Source organism: Molothrus ater, chromosome 1 (assembly GCF_012460135.2).
Source record: "Molothrus ater isolate BHLD 08-10-18 breed brown headed cowbird chromosome 1, BPBGC_Mater_1.1, whole genome shotgun sequence".
NCBI classification, from domain to species: Eukaryota; Metazoa; Chordata; class Aves; order Passeriformes; family Icteridae; genus Molothrus; species Molothrus ater.
In genome coordinates, this window is record NC_050478.2 from 52,504,759 (window position 1) to 52,524,587 (window position 19,829).

The window sequence follows — 19,829 nt, forward strand, 5'->3', positions numbered from 1 at the left end:
TTATTTTTTTTTAAATCTGCATCCAACACCTCACTGCAGTATGTGGGAAATGGATTTATAAGGCACTTTTAAGGGCAGATGGTACAGCCTTTCCTTCTGCAAGTAGGGAAAAGTAAAGAAATGACAGGAGAGGCAAAACCCACGTGGGAAGTGGTTGTGCCAGGGCTGAATCATAGATGGAACTGAAGAAAGCCTAGAAAAGAAATAAAAAAGGAAAGCACAGAAAGAAAAAACATTTTAAAAAGAGAACAGGAATGCAGCAGCCAGGGAACTGGAAACTATTGCAAATCATGAAATCAATAACGCAGAAAAGAGAGAGGAAAGCCATCCTAAGCCAAGAAGGGAGGAACAGCAGGCCAGAGCAAGGCTGGGAGGAGGAGGAGGAAACCAGGTCAGAGCCGTAGGTGGAGAGAAGATTATGTGGCAGCTTGAAGATAAGGTTAAAGAGCTTGAGCTTCAGGCAGCAAGGAGATGAGGAGCTGAAAAAGCAATTCAAGGTACAGAAGACATAGCTGTAGCAATGAGAAAAGGTGGCAAACTGTACCTTCAGGACAGTGAATGGGAAGGCAAATTGAAACCACACAAAAGAAAACTTAAAAATAACCCCACACCCATAACAAAAAGGCAGCCATCATCCAGACTCCAGAAGCTGATCTGAAAACTGCAGGAACATTTTTGGAGCCAGGACTGATGTTCTGAAATGAACCACTGCTCAGAGAGTTTCTTTTGCTCACTTCATCCCCTGCCACAGCCTTTCATCCAGTTTCCTGCCTTCTCCCAAGCTATCCCGAGCTCACCCCTGCACAGCCTTCTCATGACTAAGAGACTACAAGGAACAGCACCCATCTCCTTCACAGTTTCTCCCTTGACTTCAATTAGCATCAGAGAGCTCTCACTGGCTTTGGCACCATCTGATCTTTTTTTTCTTAATGAGTCACCTTCCCTTCTGCAAGAAAGGAATAAACCCATGAACAGAGATGCAAGTAAGAGTGGGGCTGAAGCACACATGGTCTTCTCAGTTGTCTCAAAGCAGGCAATGAGCCTTCTTGCTCCTCACCAGGATCCTGGAAATTGTCCAGCACCTCCCAGACAATTCTCAGGGTGGGGTGGGGGGAAGAGGTACTGGCAACTTCAGCATGAAAACCAGACAGCTCTGGGAAGCAAGAGAAAGCAAAAATGGCCTCAATCCATGGAGAAGCAACATGTGTTCCTTCCTCCATCATCTGTTCTGCGTCTGCATTGCACAGCCTGGTACAGATGCCACAGGCAGGTGGCACAGGCTTATCAAAAGCAGTTGTATACCTTCACTGCACCTGTGGAGCAGGTCACACCACAGTGTGGGGCAGGGGGACCTGCAGCTGATGTGTCTCAGCACAGCAGCAAAGGAGCAACAGACCTGCAAAGTTTCTGCAAACACACACCCAGCAGGCACAAGTATTTCACCCTGTGCCATTGCCCAGCACCCACCTTTCCCAGCACTTCATCACTGTGGATGGCTATCACAGAAATAAATGCATATTCACAAGCTATTCTTAGCGTTCACCAGAGAGGCGATTACCAAATTACCCAGTTACATAATCTCTTTTATATAATCACTACGATGCTTTTCTCCTTATGCAACATGGACAGTGACCATGGCTGGCTGAAGCAGCTGCTGCTCCCCCAAGGAGAGCTACACCAGCAGCTCCGTGGGTGGGCACAGTGCTGCACACTGCAGGTGCACAGAGGAGTGACACCAAGGGCTGCTTCAAGGCAAACAAACTTTTCAGCGTGTGTGCCTTCAGCCCAGGGCAGACACCACCATCCCTGCCCACAGGGCTCCACAAGCTGCACAGAGCAAAAGACACCTGCACCTCAGGCTGGTTCAGACAGCAAAACCAAAGGCACCCAGCACCCTCCAGGCAGCCCATGCCAGCACTCATTGCAAACAAGTAGGATGTCTCCATTGACTTTTAATGGCCTTTGGACAGAGCCCAGGATTAGGGCTTTAATAAAAATAGGAAGTCAAGATTACTACAGAATTAAAACAAGCTTCATCCAAATCCTCCTGGCTTTGTGCCACAGCTGTGCCCATGGTTTTGTCCACAAGGAAAACCAGGTGAAGCTGCAACCTAAATGTGTTCCCACAGGATGCCTTGTGACAGGCATACACGCACACAGAGCTGGCAGTGTGGGTCAGCACAGCCATGCCAGGAAGTTTCACCAGCAAGGTTTTGGGCATATTCAAATGTGTCTCCTACAACATTTTCAGGATCCCTTGCAATGCCTTCTAGGAGCACTGAAGATACCTGTTCAAATGATTGCCACATACACGGTATAGTGAGACCCAACTTGCTAATATTCACCCTGGGCTTTAAGGAGTCAGCATCAGAAGTATTACCCACAGCACATGAAAAAACAAATCTAAGACCTGGATTTCAGAAAACAGAAGCTCCAAGATCTACACATCAGCTGCAGATTCTGAAACACTTCTCTATCACCATGCTGCAAATTCAGCACTAAGTTCAGCTGGTTGCATGGTGCTGGCATTATGCGAAAGCCCCAAACTGCCTTAGGTTCTCCTCAACATTATGCAACTTGTAGTATCTGGCTATTATTAGGCACTTATGCCTCTCCTGCTCCCTAGCTTCCCTAGAAATACAGGTCATCCTAAGAAAAATGCAGGCATACACATGCAGCCTTAGAGTAGCACTGTAACGTACTTTACGCAGGGACACATGCACACACGTTTAGGAACAGAGACCGCTATCGTTTCAACTACAGGAAAAAAAAATAAAAATGAAGCAGCCTAACGTTATCTTAAGCTATCTCAAACTGCAGGATGACCCAGTTCTGAAGAGTTTAAACCTAATCCCATATGTTATTAGTATTTCTGTATCACAGCCAAGAGATGTGAATTGCTTTAGTCAAGAAGCAGATCAGAGCACAACTGGGGTCTCTGATGCAAAACCCCACTGCACAGGGTGCAGCACATCATGGCAGCACTGCTTGATAGTTCAGGCTCAGCAGGCATTCTCTGCACCACTGCTGCTCAAAACACTGAAAATCATGGTTATCTTTACTGATAAATGTTTGGATAGGCAAGACAGCACTCAAGATAAGAGCCTCTTATGTCAGCCTGAAAAAGAAAAGCAGACCTCAAAAAAGTAGATTTAGAAACTCTTACACACCCATCCTCCCCCTCCTTTATTTTTTTAGGTTAGACAATTGTCTGACTATTTGAAAGCAGCGTGTTCCATGTGTCCTCTCTTTTGGACTGAGATTCTGCCAAACTTAATGGCACTTGAACAACTGAAGGTGGACTTTTACACCCATTACCCTTGTAATAGGTTAAACCCCTGGCTCCAATTGCAGCAGGGAAATAAGGCCCTGAGCTGTGAACTCACACTGTAAGAGAGCCAGCAGCAAATTAACGGATCTCACTTACACCAGTATTGAGAGAATTATCTGTAGCAATAAGCAATGTATTTTTCCCCCACCCGAGGAGGAGAAATGAAAGAAAACACTTTCTTGACTCATCCTTGCCTGGTTTTTGCATCAAAAGCTGAAGCACTTACAGTCACCCACCAATCAGTCTGAGAAACACCACATTTACAGATATAATTTACATTTACAGATATAATGAGGAAATCAGAAAAGAATTCACTAAGTTAACAGGTTTTCTATCCATTTTAGTGAAGAGATTTAACAAAACTGGGAGAAACAAAACACTGAGCAACACCTGAGCAATTCCCCAGGTAGAGACCCTTACACTGCTGTCATATCACCATGTCTAAACAGTGCTGCACAGTTGGGTATCAATCTCCTGTGATGACACTAAAGGGACTGTGCCAAAACCACCAAGGTATAAACACCTGGCCTTCTCTAGCTGGACAAGGAGCACCTCCTGTCCAGAAAAGGAGAAAAACTGACTCTGACCAGGACACATAGAAGAATTTTTTTTGGTTTACCTACACCCATCAGACATGCATGCAGCAAGACACAACTGTGCCAGCCAAAACACCCCAAGTCTGCAGCCATTCAAAAGAAACCCATCTTTGCTACTACACTCATTGATTTTATTTTTCTTTGCTAGTATATGTTCCCTGACAGAGCTCCTAGTTTATTGCCAACCAAACCCTCTGGATCACAGGCACACTACCTGCTCTTAACCCCATAGCAGCACAAGCCTGTCACTCTACACTGCTGGCAAGACCAAGCTAAGCAGAGTAGGTCTACAAAAGCATCATGCTCCCTTGGGTGTTAGTGCCCCTGACTGAGGCCCAAAAAGATGAACATGCACAACAAAATGTTCCTCTCACATCAAGTATAACACGTGCTACCCATCGCCTTCAGCCTGCTATCTGTGAGATCCCTGCCACCTTCCCACATGCTCATGTTCCTCTCATACTAATTTCATTTCAGGATTCTCCACTTCTTCATACTCCCAGGGAAGATCCAAACAGACTGGAATGCATGTAACTAGAAAGGCATAAGAAAACATAAAATGTAATTACCTTAGAAGGACAAATCTTTAGAGGTATTGGCTACATTCCTGGAGTCCGCAGCCCTCACATCTTATTCCAGCAGCATAAGACCTTGGAAGGAAGGATCCATCCTGAAAACTATTGCCAGCTCTTTAGTTGCCTGATGCCTATCAATGTCAGAGGTGGGAGACCAAGCCAGCTGGCACAATATCTTTCCTACTCCAGCTGGAAACAGTGAGCTGCTTACAGAAGGCTCGTGTGCAGCCAGGACTGGAGTCTAGGTACGCTCCCATCACCCTGCTTCATCACCCTTCACAAATGGCCACTTTCCACTCCTCTGGAAACTTCCTCTGAACTTGGAAACTAAGGCCTAGATCACTTCACAGTCACTTTCAATGAAAGACCAAGGTTTTTTTAGACCTCCAAATGAGAGAGGTGGAGTGAAGGGTGCAGCAGAGGAGTGCTGTGTTTGTAGTTACCCTTGGCTGGACTTGAGGACAACAGTCCCTCCTATGTTGCAACTGATGCTGAACCTTCCCTAAAAGTACAGTCTCCATCCATGACCCTCTCCTGCTCCACACATGGAAAAGACTGGGGAGGCCATCAGCTCCTGCTTGAGCACTTCTGCTCTGAGAGACATGTGGCAGGTGACTTGAGAAAATGATAAGACTAAGTTTTCCAGAATAGTATCTAATGGCATCTTTCCGGCAAAGGAAAAAAATAAAAATCACACTCTGCTAGTTTCCCCTTCTAGCAGAGCACAGAAAAGATTTCCATGATTGCCTTCCACTCCAGTAGAAATGCAGCATCATCTAGGGACACAGTTTACCAGTGGATGTGGCTGTGTGAAGTTTACCATTGGACTCAATGACCTTAAAGGTCTTTTCCAACCAAAAGGATTTTATGATTCCCATTAGGAGAGATCTAATGTATTGAAACAAGAAGTGTGCTACCAAAATGAGCAGTCATGCTCCAAGCCATACATTCTCTCTCCTCCCTTGCAGCAAGTTCCATGACGCTATACCAAGGCACAAACCTCTGCTGAGCCAATGGAAAACGATCCCCTCTCACATTTCTCCCCCAGACCCTTTTTTGTGGCTTAGTCATTCACGGCATCAGTGGGTTGATATGATCCTTTAGTGGTCCCAGGGTCACTAGAGCTGCAGGAGCTGCCAAAAGCAGGGATTAGAGACCACCAGCAACAACCCACACCTTCACTACATGAGATACAGATGAGAAACCACTTCTTGCTAGTTCCTGTCCTTTAAAATATTTACCAGACTGAAAGCTGAGTCACTAAGAAAGAAGGAATAGATTTTTAGTTGAGCTATTTAAAACACAGGTGTAGCTAACACCTATTTAGCATGAAGTTGGAGACACACTTCTGAAGAAAGACATTTTTAACTCAGCAGTGATAACTCTTCCATTTAATATGTGAGAAACCTGTCAAGATATATTGTTCTCAAAAAGGAAAAAAACATTAAAAAAACCCAGATTGTCCTCTCATGCCCTTCTGAAATACCAGGCATGGCATTTCATCTCATATCTTACTGTTCTGGTATCAGGAAAGTGATAATATCCACTATTTAAGACCTTAGCTTTCTTGTCTTCAAATGCTATTTAATGCCAAAGATCCCAGGCTGCATCCCCAGACTTCAGACAGACCTAAGATTCCTTTCCCAAAAATCACTATTCAAGCAAACAAAAAAAAAAGCTTCTAGAAAGGCTTTGCCTCTTGCTAGTCCAAAGAGAGTTTATATGTTTGCCATAACAAACTCTAACAGGATTTCAACAAAACCTTCAGCAAAACAAACTCAGCTGCATTGCTGAGCATACAAAGCAACACAGTGCTGTCAAAAATTAGACAAAAAAAGTAAAATATGCTAGCTTTATGTAGTGTTTTTTCATATGGATTTTACTTTTTATATCACAACAAATTTGCAGTAAATTTGTAGCTACCTTGCCCCAGTAAGATATATTTCTAAATATTTTTTTAATTTATTTATTTTAAATTCTGTAGCATAAGCTTAAGCATTAATCTCTTTCTGCCTGTAATTCAGCGTACACTGATGACCAGAGCAAGCCTCTATATGGGCATAGTCATTGCAGTTTTTCTAAGCCTCTTCTTACTGGAGAAAACCAAAATGAATCTGTACTAAACCAAAGAGTTTCAACTGACCCCTTTCTTTTTTACTGATTTTAGTTAAATCCATTTTAAAAGAGCACCTGAAGTCTAAGGGCTTGCTTCGGCGAAGTTTAACCTTCCAGCCACCTGCATTAGCTGAATGGAAAGTGGCAAGAGGAAAAAGAGTCAGACAACTTCCCTTTTATGAAGAAAGCATAACAGAAAGTGCTAAATATTTTTGACTGCCGTAAGAAAATATAAACCGATTTTACAGATGCTTCTTCTAATTTAAACAAAAAACCCCCACACCAACCAAGCCCAAAGAACCCCATTTGCACCTCCTCTTAGAAGATGCAAATGGCAGTCGGCCACCCATTTCCTACCCACCACCAACACGAATCTGTCTCCTCCTCAGCAGGAGCAAAGTGAGAAAAGTGTGTGAGCTCAGTCCTCCCGCCTGGAAATCACAGCCCATCTCACTGCTGTCAAGAGGCAGGGGAGGCTTGCCAGCACCAGTTGGATCTCCAAACTATAAATCCTAAGAAAGCTCTTTCCTGCCTTCACTCAGCAATGCAATAGCTGCTTTGCAACCAGCTGCAGGAGGGTAAGGGAAAAAACCCACCAGAAATTGTTTAAGCTGTTAAATCCGTTATGTAACCAAAACCAAAAAAGGAGGAGAGAGTTAGTGGCCACATCTACACTAACAACTGTAGCAGAATTTTTGGGATAGATTTTTCCCCTTATTTCCCCCCAGCCCCCACGGTGTGGTATTTGCTGGGGTCCCCGGGACAAAGGAGGAATTGATGAATCTGACTCCATGTTCTTAGAAGGCTAATTTATTATTTTATGATATAGTAAAGAAATGCTATACTAAAACTATACTAAAGAATTGAGAAAGGATCTCACAGAAGGGTTAACAAGAATAATAATGAAAACTCATGACTGCTTCCAGAGTCCCAACACACAGATTGGTCATTAAGTTAAAACAATTCACATGAAACCAAGCAAACAATGACCAGTTGGTAAACAATCTCCAGACCACATTCCAAAGCAGCAAACACAGGAGAAGCAATCAGATAATTATTGTTTTCATTTCTCTCTGAGGCTTCTCAGCTTCCCAGGAGAAGAAATCCTGGTGAAGGATTTTTCAGAAAATATGACAGTGACACCACTGAAAGAACACGAGTTAAATTATCAACAGGGCAGTATCCACAGTATTCCACAGAGAGGGACAGCTCAGAGACAACACTACTCTTACAGCCCTTTATATAAAGGAAAACCTGACCACTAATGGATAGAAAAAAATAACAGAAACAGGGGAGGGGAGGATGTAGTGATCCCCATAATCCTCACAAATTCTTGAACTCCACCTGTGCCTACCATGATTAAAATGTGTAGGTTTTTTTTTTTAAGACTGGGGGTTTTCCTCATCTTAACGTTCTTGTTCCTACAAGGATTAAAAAAACAAAACCCAAACAAAAAAAAACCCCAAAACACAAACAATCAAACTAAAACTAGAAACAAACCTCTTCAGGAAGGACAGAAATTTTTGGTTTCTCTGATTTGATAAAATCTCTCCTGTTGAAGCCCACTTAGAAAAATAATACTAAAAAGCTCAACACATCAGTTAACCAACTGAGTAGTACCAGCCAACTTTGCTTTTACTTAAACAAATCTTGTATGACAGACTGTCGGAAGTATTTGAATTTTCTTTCAAGATAACACATTTTGCTGTTCCTATGACATGTCCATTTTCTTGTTCTTTTTAAAAAAGGCACTTGACTCTTGAGTAGTATCTTTCATCTGACAAATTAACAAGAAGATTCTACTGATCACTAGATTCTCCTGGATACAATATAGTGGCCAATCAGAGGTTTAGGCATCTAAAATTACTCGACAGTTTTGAAAGTTGAGGCTACCCAGCAAGCTTCTCTGCAGCAGCAACAATAAAACACCATTATTACCACTGCAGCACAGACAGGGTCCTCTGTCAGCCTGCAACAGCTCTGTTCAGCTTCCCCATCCTTGAGCTGAGCTTCAGCTATTGAGCTCTCCTCCATCCAGCACTTCCACAGCTTGTGAGAGAAAGCAGGCACTCAGTCTGAGAAGTAAGCCCCACAGAGACACTGGTGTCCTCATTCAGGCTGAAAATAAGCTTGCTTCATCAGGGGGTGGGGGGACTGTTTAGTTTTATTTTTTCCCCATTTCAAAGACATCACTATTCATTAAAGTCACATTTAAGCTCAGACAACCAAAGCCCTTGGGATCACTGATAAAAGAGAAGCAGAAAATCTTGATATATATGCCCCAAACAGTCATCACTTCAAGAACCTCTTCAAATCTTTCTATAAAACTGAGAGCCAACTGAGACAAAATGCAGTCCTGTCGTCAGAACCACAAGCCAAGCTAAGCTAGCAAGCAAGACTACTGGTTATTTGTGAGTGCAGAAATCATATATCCCAGTACTGTGGGTATACCAGTCACCCAGGCTCCTGGTGAAAAAGGGCATTTCAAGCAACTGCTGTTAATAACACACTGCTAGCTCCAAGTAGCCAAATTAATTTGGAAAAGACAGATAACGATTCAACAGTCTTCATTTCTTCCTACAGGAACCAAAATTACCTGTCAAATTGTCCACCTCATTTTACCTTACTTGCTAAACTGTTCAACTGCAATTAAGTCATGAGCAAAACACATGACATCTTTAGCTTTTCTCCCCGAATAATGTCTTCTCATCTGGGTCCTGGGGTTGGAGATTTTTCTTCCACCATGGTCTTTGTGGTTGCAGTGAAAAAACCCTTGTCACACAAGAAAACTCAAAATTAATTCCCCTCTCCCACCATCACAGTGCTCTGGGGGTGTTTCTGTAATTAGCACATCTCAAGCTTGTCTAGAACAAGGAGAGGCATTTTAGCACCAAGAGCCAGCAATTTCTTATGTGTAAATCTGCTTTGGTGCTGATGCCTTTAGTCACCTTCATGAAACCAGCCACCAGCACATGGAAGCTCCTTCCCCTGCCCCTCAAGCCCCTCTTCTGCATCTTCTGCCTCTACATCAGGAACAGCAAACCCTCACCTGCTTGTGGGAGACTGCCACAGCCAGCTACTGACTAGGCTTCAGCCTGAAAGCCACCAACACACACACTGCCCACATCCAAACTCACACCCACCATGAACCTGATGTATACTTAACTGTGAAGGAGTTCATTCCTTTCATCAACATAACCAGAAATAGTGGTTTTGCAATACACTAACATTTTACAACAAGTATTTTGGGTAATCTACCCAAGGAAAACCTAGCTAGAACCAGTAAACTACTGCATAGTGCTCTGACAGACTAAATGGGTTCCTCCCCACAGTACCTGGGTAATAGTCAGAGCCTTTTGCAAAATGATGAATGAAAACCACATTTCTCAGCTCATGCTCTGTTCAATAATAACTAAGGTCATGTTGAAGCTGCAAACAGATTTAAAACAATTGCAACAATGTTATTTCAGATAATAACCAGCACAGAACTTTGTACAGAAGACAGTGAAAAGTTTCATGCACCAAAAACCTTCAAAACAACCAGATGTCTCCGATTAAGTTATTTAAACCCCCAGCACTCTGTTTCTGGGCATGTAGAATACAGCCTTATTTACAAAGCCATCTCATTTTAATAGGCAACCTAAGAACTTCCAAGACAGAAAAAAAAAATCCACAAAACCAGATGGCAAAACAAGCATTCAAGATTAAAGGAAAAAGTGGGGGGGGGGGGGGGAACCCCACAATTAAAACCAGTAGAAAAGCTTAAATAACAGCAACACTGGCTAGATCCAATGAGGATTTATGCAAATTACTTTTTTCAGGCACGAATGATCTTTTTCAGCAGAATACACGTTAGGAGAGCAGACACATCTAATCAAAGAGATCCTGGAGGGGCAAAACCTTTCAGCGTCTCAGATGAACACAATCCCTGAGGGAAATGGTGGTGTTTGTTTCATTTAATCGACATTTTGCTATTCCTGCTTTCTGAAGAGCTGCTGTGGAGTTAAGAGCAGTTGAGGGCTAGAACCAAGGCCAGGTTTAAAGCCAGGGAAAAGAGGTGCAAATCAATTAACCTGTAAAGAGTTACACTTATTTACATTAAGCGATGATTTTGATCTGAGTGTTTTAATGGCATGATGCTGGATGGCACAGTGGGCAACACACCAGAAACCATTCATCTACGTAGGTGGCATAAACATGTAGTAAACATAATTTGCATGAATTATATCCATTACCAAAAGCAGTAACTACACAGCGAGCACTCCTGTTTCCATGTATGGGTTTGGCCGTTTAAAAAAAAAAAAAAAATCATTTTCCTGTCTAAACTGCTCTATCACAGAGGCAGCACAGCCCTTTCACCTACCTCTCTGACACTTTCAGCTACGTTGCCTCTGGGCTTTATGAGCACAGAGATGCGCCTAAGACAAGCCCACGGGTGTTTCCGAAGTCAGCCCGGCACGCTGCCACCGCACGAGTGCCGGCGGTGACCCCCGCACGCTGCCAGAGCCGCCCCCGGGAGCGGCACATGGCAGCGCGCCCGCACGGCTCTGTCCGGGGGACACTGCTGCCCCCCTGCCCGTCCCCAGCCCCAAGGGTAAACCACAGACCGAGAACAGCTCGCCCCCAGAAAACATCTGCCCATCCGCCCGCTGAAATAAAGAGCTGCTTTCCCAACCCCCTGATCCAGCGTCATCCCAGCCCACCGGAGGGAGGTTTAAACTAGGCGATCTTTAAGGTGTCTTCCAATCCAAACTATTCCATGATTCTAGAACTGCGCGGCACAAATCTCCCCTCCAAATAATGAAAGCTCCTAATTCACTGCTTGTTTGGTTGTAAGTACGAAAGCTGCGCTATCCAGGTTTTCCCAGAAGTTTAACCACGCTGCACGGTGCCGCCACGACTCCCCGTGAACTGATGCCGCCGCACCTACCTCGCAATGGACACTTTGTCCAGGAAATGAAAATAAGAGGATAATGAAAATAAGAGATGAGCCTTCCGTCTAACCCTTACTGACAGGCTTTGCGTCCCCTGGACAGTCTGTCAGTCTGCTGGGAATGGGTAGCTCGCAGCAGCTCGTGTCCCTGCGTACAGGTCCCGTGTTACTCTGCTCCATCACACCGCGGATGATCCTCCTGTGCTCCAGCAGTGAGACCCCGGACCCCCGGCGAGCCCGGCCGCCACGAACGCCCGTGAGCACCGCGCCCGCAGCAGCGCCAGGTCTCACCCAGCCCGGCCCCGCAGCTCCCCAGCACTCCTGACCGGCGCACCGCCTGTTTGAGCCGAGCCCATGGGCAGACATTAACCCCAAAATAAATCACATCCCGCGCACGGCCCCGGCCGGTGCGGGCTGCAGCTCCCCTCGCCAGCCGCGCAGCTCCAGGTCGCGACCGAGGGCAGAACCCCGCGGGTGAACACGGGGTTGCCGCAGGCGCCGCTGGGCAGGGCAGCGCTCCCCTCACGGCCCACCTCACCTCCCACAGCAGCGAGAGCAGCAGCGCGACCCCAGGGTGGAAGCGCTTCATCTCTCCTCCTCCTCCTCCTGTTCCTCCTCCTCCCGCGGCGGCGGCGGGCTCGCCCCTCCGCCTCAGGCGCGCACGGGCGCTGCCAGCCGCGCCATCCCCGACGGCGGGGAGCTCCGGGCGGCAGCGCGCACGGCGGGCTCACAGCAGCCGGGGGAGGCGGCCGCGAGTAGCCCACACCGGGGGCAGAGGGACGAGGCGGGGTAGAGCGGCGGCGGGGCGGGGAGGGAGGCGGGGAAGCCCCGCAGTAGGGCGAGGGCGGGCTGACCCGCCGATCCCCTCAGCGACAGCGGCGGCGGCCGGAGACCAGCGAAGCAGGGTCGGGGCGAGGCGAAGACCGCCGGGTGCTAGGGTAGGCGGCACAAAGAGGCCGAACGCCGCCGCCACCGCCGCCACTGAGGGCGGGCAGAGGAGCGGCCCGCCCCGGCCCCGCCCCGCGGCCCTGCTCCGCGGCCCTGCCCAGCCGGGAGGGGGCGGTGGTGGCGGATCCGTGACCCCGCGTTTGCTCCCGCGTTTGCTCCCGCGTTTCCGCCGCGTTTGCTCCCGCATCCGCCCCTGCCCCCGTACCTGCCCTCTGCCCCATCTCCCCCTGCCACCGCCCCCGCATCCGCCCCTGCCCCGCATCTCCCCCTGCCACCGCCCCCGCACCTGTTCGCGGGTCGCCCGTGACCACGACACCCCTTCCCCAGAAGAGCCATGTTTCTTCTAGAGTGAATCCAGAAGAGGGAATAGAGATGCCCAGAGGGCTGGAGAATCTCTCCTACAAACATTAAAAGAGTTGGAGCTCTTCAGCCCAGAGAAGAGAAGGTTCTGGGGACACTTTAAAACAGCCATCTGGTATCTAAAGGGGGTTATAAGAAAGATAAGGAAGGATTTTTTACCTGTAGCAATAGACCAATGGGCAATGATTTGAAACTGAAGGAGAGTCGATTTACATTGGACATGGAAGAAATTTTTTGCGATGAGTTTGGTGAGACACTGGAACCAGGTTGCCCAGGAGGTTGTGGATGCCCTGTCTCTGGAAGCGTTCAAAGCTGGGTTGGATGAGGCTTTGAGTAAGCTGGTCTGGTGGAAGGTGTCCCTCCCCATAGAATAATCTTTGAGTCCTTTCCAACTCACATAATTCTGTGGTTCTGTGATTCTATAAGGTGCTTCCTCTGCCAGCCTGGTGAGTGGGAACATGAGCTGTGTGCCCATGCGGTAACCTTTGGCATTTCAAGAAGAGGTCTGGCCCTTCATTTCCTCAGCATGCTTGGTAACAGCCCTGGGATATCTACATGTAAAGGTCTCATGACAAATCCTAAATCGGAGTGGAGGTACTCTCCAACTCCAGTACTGATCTCTCCAGCTGCAGGTGGCTGGTGTAGTTATGCCCTTGGGTGTTTCCTTCACCATGACCATCTTGTCCTGGTACTTTGAGCCTCCTTTTCCAAGCCCGTTGCACCCTTACCAGAGCTGGACACTGTATGCAGTTGCAGGAAGGCACAGCTCTTTTCTGAGTTTAGGAGGGTTAGAGGTCTCTTGCTCTTGTTTTGTAGGTAAGCTAGCAACCTACTCCTCCCTCGGGGGAAAATCAAAAGAGATAAGGGGGAGAACTGCCCCATTTGCCTTTGAATGGCAGACCTTTCCCAGTAGCATTTCTGAAGGAGATACACCTCCCACCGTCCTTTTGTGGGTTACCTATTAAAAAACTACTAGCACATCCTCACAACTCACACCTTGGTTCACCACTGCCCTGTCATCATAGTATTCAAGCAGGAAACTTGCCATCTCCATTGCAGCAAAACATCATCAGCTGGTTATTTTTTCCATACAGTGAACTTTGAGTGAGTTTACAAGTATCTTCCAGCTGGCACCATTAATCATACATGCTCTGAGGCCCGGGTCATGTGCTGTAAGTAAGGGGTAACTGTGTACAGGTTCCTGCACACTGTATGACAGTGCATACTCACAGGCAGCCTGCACAAGTGGCCACTCATTTTGATGCTTATTTTTGTCTCTGTTGGATGCCAACCAATCAGAAGCTCTGAGATTACTTTTTCAGAGGAATGCTTATGTCTAGTTCAATCTGCTGGAAGGTCCCTAAGGAAATGTCATGGCCCTCGCTTTGTCCAACAGTGAAGTCTGGATAAGGCAATTATACACACAGGTGTCTATATAATCTGAGTTGAAAAGTTACACTTTCTTACATCTGACATATTGAGAAAGACACATTCTACACTGGGTATCACCTCAGAGGGATCAGCTTATATTGTCTCAACATAACTATTCAAAGTCAGGCATCACTTCAAAAAGGCTCCAATTTGTAGAAGTTTGAAAAGGATGGTTTTCAGAGCTCTGTCCTGATGTGTGGCTAACCCTAAACTCCCTTCCCATTCCTAATTTCTGTGTTGCATGACCTAGGAGACAGCGTTTTGGAGACACTCAATGACTCTTCATAGAGAAGATGAAGAAGAGCATAAAGATGTTTAGGGACATCAAATGAATCTGAATGTCAGTGCACAGTGGCACAAGTGCTCTGTGCCACTGCTGTGTTTCCAAGGGTGCTCTGGCAGCCCACAGACAGGCAGAAATCCTGACAGCACAAATTCTGGGAGAACTGAGAAAGAACTAAGGCATAAATAAAACTTAGGAAAGAAGTCTGGAGTCTTGCAGCTTAAGACACTACCACCCTTGAAGGCTGACCCTGCCAAAATTTTCAGCTGATGGCCCACTATCAAATGTGGCCAGACAAGAGCAAGCTCTAAAATGCATTTCAGTTAATTATTAATACACATATACTACTGACTTTAGTTTGAGAACTAATAAAGTGTTAGAATTTTTTTTCTCAAAAAAAAAATCAGCTAAGGCAAGAAAGGCTGAAAAAATTAACAGCTTTTAATCGATAGACAGATTGGCAAGAGTGAGATTGAAGAAGCAGTGGGCTGGAGGAAGAGGAAGCTGCCCAGTGTGGAAGCATGTGCTTCCCAGTGCATGGTTTATTATCCAGCCTAGATAAAGGTATGGATGTTCCATGCTATAAAATTCTTTCCAGGCCAACATAAGCTGAAAAAGGAAAACATCTCCTGACCTCAAAATAAACAGTTTCATGTTCTGTTTCAGCTCCCCTTAGCAATGTCTTCTTTCATTTATACCTAGCTTCAAGAAGCCATCTTCATCCCCAGGGAAAGCCCATTAGCTTCAGTGGAGTTCAAATACAAATGAGTTTGGCTCAGCATGTGGCATTTTCTCAACAGAAGTGTGAGCTGCAGCAGAGCCCCTTAGAGCTTGTCTAGGCAAGAAATGAACACTTTCCCTCCACCCTGCTGCACCTTGATGGCGAGACAGCTTGACACAACAGAGAAACAAGATAAGGCTTTTGTGGGAGGCAAGGTGCCTAGCTAAAAAAACCCAGCCCCTTCTTTCACATCCTGATTCTAATGTCTCTTCAGTTACTGTGTTCAAAAAGCTTAAAACTCCAAAGCTTCCAAAATCTCTGTATAGAAACAAATATATATACTTTAAAATGAAATAAAATCATTTCAGGAGCAGTAACAGTAACAGTAACAGTAACAAAGCTTTATTTTACTGATTGAGGCTTATAGTGCAGCTGAAATATTCATAATATGCTGCTTCTCTGTGGAATCTTAGGTGTTCCTCAATAATATTGCCTTAATTCTCTCACCAGCAATATTGCCAATATTAACATATTTCTTTTACTCAGCTACCTCTCTTTCCTGAAACGTAAGAGCATACATTATTTTTTGAGACTGCCACTCCTTTGTCAATTTTTCTTTTTCAAACTGAGTAACAGGTATAAAAATTCCTAGGGAGCACTCATAGTGTATATGGATGTGTGTATTTTTTGTAGACCTTATTTTTTTCAACATTTGAATATTTTTAAAAAAGTAAAAAATAAACTGGTTATATTGAACAGAATCTTTGTTTCTGTTGAAACAGTTGTGTTGTTTCTAATACTATTGAGAAATACTCAATTCCACAAGGGCTGTGTGTGAAGCAGGTAACCACTTTATTATGAACAAACAAATACATTATTTTCATTTGCTTCCCTGCATGAACTGCAAATAATTATGTACCTCTACAATTTTGTATTTAAAATATTTCACTACCTTCTTCACAGATTCTGTTAAAAATTAGCCCAATCCTTAATTGTTTTCCAAACTCTCTATTTTAAGTGTAGGATCACCTCAAAAATATTTTGCTAGTCTGGAAGTTTTTTTATGATTATGTAAATGGCAATAGCCTTTATCAGTAAGTTAAAGAAACCCCTTTTAAAGTGCATAAAATATTCAGTAAATGTCTAAAGCCTTTGAAAATCATCACTGGTATCTTTTTGAACCTACACTAACATTATTCATTTTAAAAAAAAGTAGGAAAAATATTCATGAATGCAGCAATAGCCAGCCAAGACAAACACAGCATTATATTTCTGCAGTTTCCGTATCTTGTTCAAAGCAATTTGTTTATCCAGGGTGTGTTTAAAGAAAAAAAAAACAAAACACCATTGTTTTCTAACTATCAAGCAGCTTACACAAAGGTGTAGTCTCTTGGCAGAATAATAGTTAAATTATAGTCCAATTTCCCAGAATAAAGGCTAATTTTTTTTTCATCGTTTGCACCAGTAATTAATCATTGTGATTGACTTTAAATGAAACTTTAAAGGGAATATGACTCAGGACTTGTTGAAGTTTCAACAATCTACTCCAAATTCAGTAGCATATTGATACCAGTGCCTCTATCTTCAATAATTATATTTCAGTAAGAGTCTGTGGAGGTTTAGAGAGATGATCCAGATGTAGTAGCCCTTTTTCCAGTCCTAATGTAAGAGTCTATACCTTCTACAACTTATTTTTTGTGTGGAAGGCTATTACTGAGCTGAAGGCTATTACATGGCACTGATTAAAAAAAATGTGCCTGATTCGTATTTTAGCATTCTCTTACATCCATTGATCTTCATTAATATCTGAAAACTGCATGTAGAAGTCACTTTTCCATAACTAATTACATTAAGTACACCTCACTGAACTGAAACACAAAGGCTGCTCACTGGATTATGCTTTGAGACCTCCAAATAAAAGTCTATGGTAGCCGTAGTCACTACTACACTGGAAGTCTATGTCCACTTGAAAGAAAATATAACACATTTAACAGATATGCTGAGAAATGAAGGTGGAGTGGTTCTCTATAAGCTATTCTACCTGGGCTCCAAAAGAACAGCTCCACTGTCACACACTGTGACTTTCAGGCTTTCTTGATGGAGTCGGATATTTGTCCATCATATTAAAAAATAATTCTATAGCAAACAGTATTTTGAGAAGCAGCAACTACAAGATAAGCATTAGTATTCTGAAGGGCAAAGTTTATTGATTAAACATACTACCCAATTCAACCAGAATAGCTGTGTCAATCAGATCAAATGTGTTTTTGTTCAGTTTTCTCAATAAAGAATGGAATTTTATCCCCTCAGCAAAGATATTAATGCCTTATGTTAGAGAACTCAGGAGCTGAGGGGTATTCTGTTTTTCCTGGAAGATGGATCATTTGTAAACTCTTTGTTTGCAGTCCATGGTGAGATGACAAACATGCTTGCTGGAAGGATTAAGGAAGGTTAAGTTCATTCAGAGTATCATTACGGCACCAAAGCCCATCGCCAATGAAACACTTAGGCTTTGAATTCCTATTTGGGCTCCTGTTATTGATTTCAGTGGATAGTGGGAAGTCTAAACACATGCTGTTGAATCTAGGTGTAGTGTGCACTGCCTCAGACCTGAGCATGGTGAGTACCAAACACTGTTAAATTAGAACAGTAACTTTCCAACCTGCCTGCAGTTTGTAAGCAGACTGAAGAAAAAGATCTTCTGGGCAGGTGATCAGACCTGCCAGGAGAGGAGGACAGGGCTGAACTGCACATATAGGAGACAGGGAGATCAGATGAAGAAGCCTGTCTTTGGCCAGGCAGAATCAGAGAGAGAAAACAAGTAAAATTTTGTCAGGAGGATCTGAAAGCCGTGAGAGGATGAGACAGAGCAGGGTGGGACTGTGAAGAGGAACACATGGCACAACAGAGCGCAGTGAACATAAGCAGGGTGGTGGTGCACAAGGGTGGAAGGGGACTGAGAGAGATTCCAAGTGGTGATATGTGTACCACTGATGACCTCTAAGCCCTAGAGAAACAGTGGTGTGGAGCAGATAAATGCACTTTGTGTCTTCCCTTGGGAATGTGAGAGCCTGCTCTGGAGGCAGAGCAGGGGAAGAGCAGGTAGTGCTTCTCCCATCAGGGGCAAGGACAGAGCCAAGAGCTACTGCCTGCCATCATTGAGGTGGAAGAGCCAGCTGTAATTTATATGAAAATATGTAATATACCAAGCTGCTTTTTGTTCCAGAGTCTTTATCAGGCTGCACAGTAAACTGCAAATGGAAAAAAGGATGGTCTAGCTGAATGTCTCTATGTCCCCATCATTGCTTGCTTGCTTCCTGCATTGCTCACCACTAATTTCTTCCACAGAGAAGCCACTTGATTTAAAAACATGGTTATTCTCCCTGAGTGTTAAAATAAAAGGGATGAGGAGAGGAAAGGGATGTTGGCAGAGACGAAGAACAAGAGCTGATCACTGTCAGGAGTATGTTGCGCATCTGGACTCTGACAGTGAGCTCTCTTAGCACTCTGGAGAAAATGCCTGGGAAATGCAGTTCCAAGAATATGGTGGCTTAATGGAAATGTAAAGCCATCCCCTGTGGCCCATGAGGACAAAACCCCTGGAATGAGATAGTCTGAAGCACTTTATTTTTGCTTTGTTTTATCTCATATTCCTGTCTATGCAACAAACAACCTCTCAACTCTTATAGCATCTCCCTAGGTAGAAAATTAAAAACTCTACAAGGTCATTGGTTACAGTCTTGAATAGTGAAACCTCAGCAATCTAATTTTTCTCATACCAGTGTAAATTAGGATTAATTCCACTGAAGTCAATGAGACAAATATAAAACTAGTGCAAGTGAAGGATCAGGTTTTAGACTTCAGCTTTAAGTCAAACAAAAAGATGAAGTTGCCTAATAAGGGTTTTCTTTCTTCATTTAAAATAGTAACCATTTCTGGATGGATTTTTTCCCCTTCAGTGTGAATTTATCTGTAGCATTTCTTCACTGCTAGAGCCTGGATATTTCAATGTGGAAACAAGCATCCCATTAAGTAAAGATGAAAAAAATGCATCAACAGTCTGGGAATTACAGGCAACGGGTTTATTAACTAATGTCCTCCAAGCAATCTCAATTTTCTCATATAGTAATGAGATAGCAAGAGGATTAAGCTGTTGCTGTACTGAAAAAAAATCAACACTAAATATATTCTAGAAATCACAAGCGATAAAATGCAATTGATGTCAGAATGACAAGAAATCCTAATACTAATAGGGCATCTGACCTGTAAAACAAATAATTTTCAGTGATGGAAAATACAAGGGTTGTTAAAAGAACTGTGCAATTATGTTGTTCACTTAGTCTGGTGTAGTAACTGTAGAGAGCCTCACGAGGGCCATTATTAAAAGAAAGATTATTTAACCTTTCATCAATCTTCTTGGAGATGTGCTGTCTCCATCTACAGTCCCCCCCACACACACACTTACCATGGCAAGGCAGAAAATACTTGACTTACTGGTACCCCCAGTGCCATCTCCATGCCCATATGCTCCCATGT

General features: G+C 44.3%; 1 protein-coding gene across 1 annotated transcript in view; it reads right to left on the reverse strand.

Moving 5' to 3' along the window:
- The window catches only part of VOPP1 (VOPP1 WW domain binding protein), a 62,544-nt gene extending 50,040 nt beyond the window's left edge, over positions 1-12,504 (reverse strand). The window contains exon 1 of the mRNA XM_036406618.2: positions 12,089-12,504. Coding sequence (XP_036262511.1) covers positions 12,089-12,139 — 51 coding nt within the window. The 5' untranslated portion in view covers positions 12,140-12,504. The remainder of the gene's footprint in view (positions 1-12,088) is intronic.
- Positions 12,505-19,829: the final 7,325 nt, after the last annotated feature.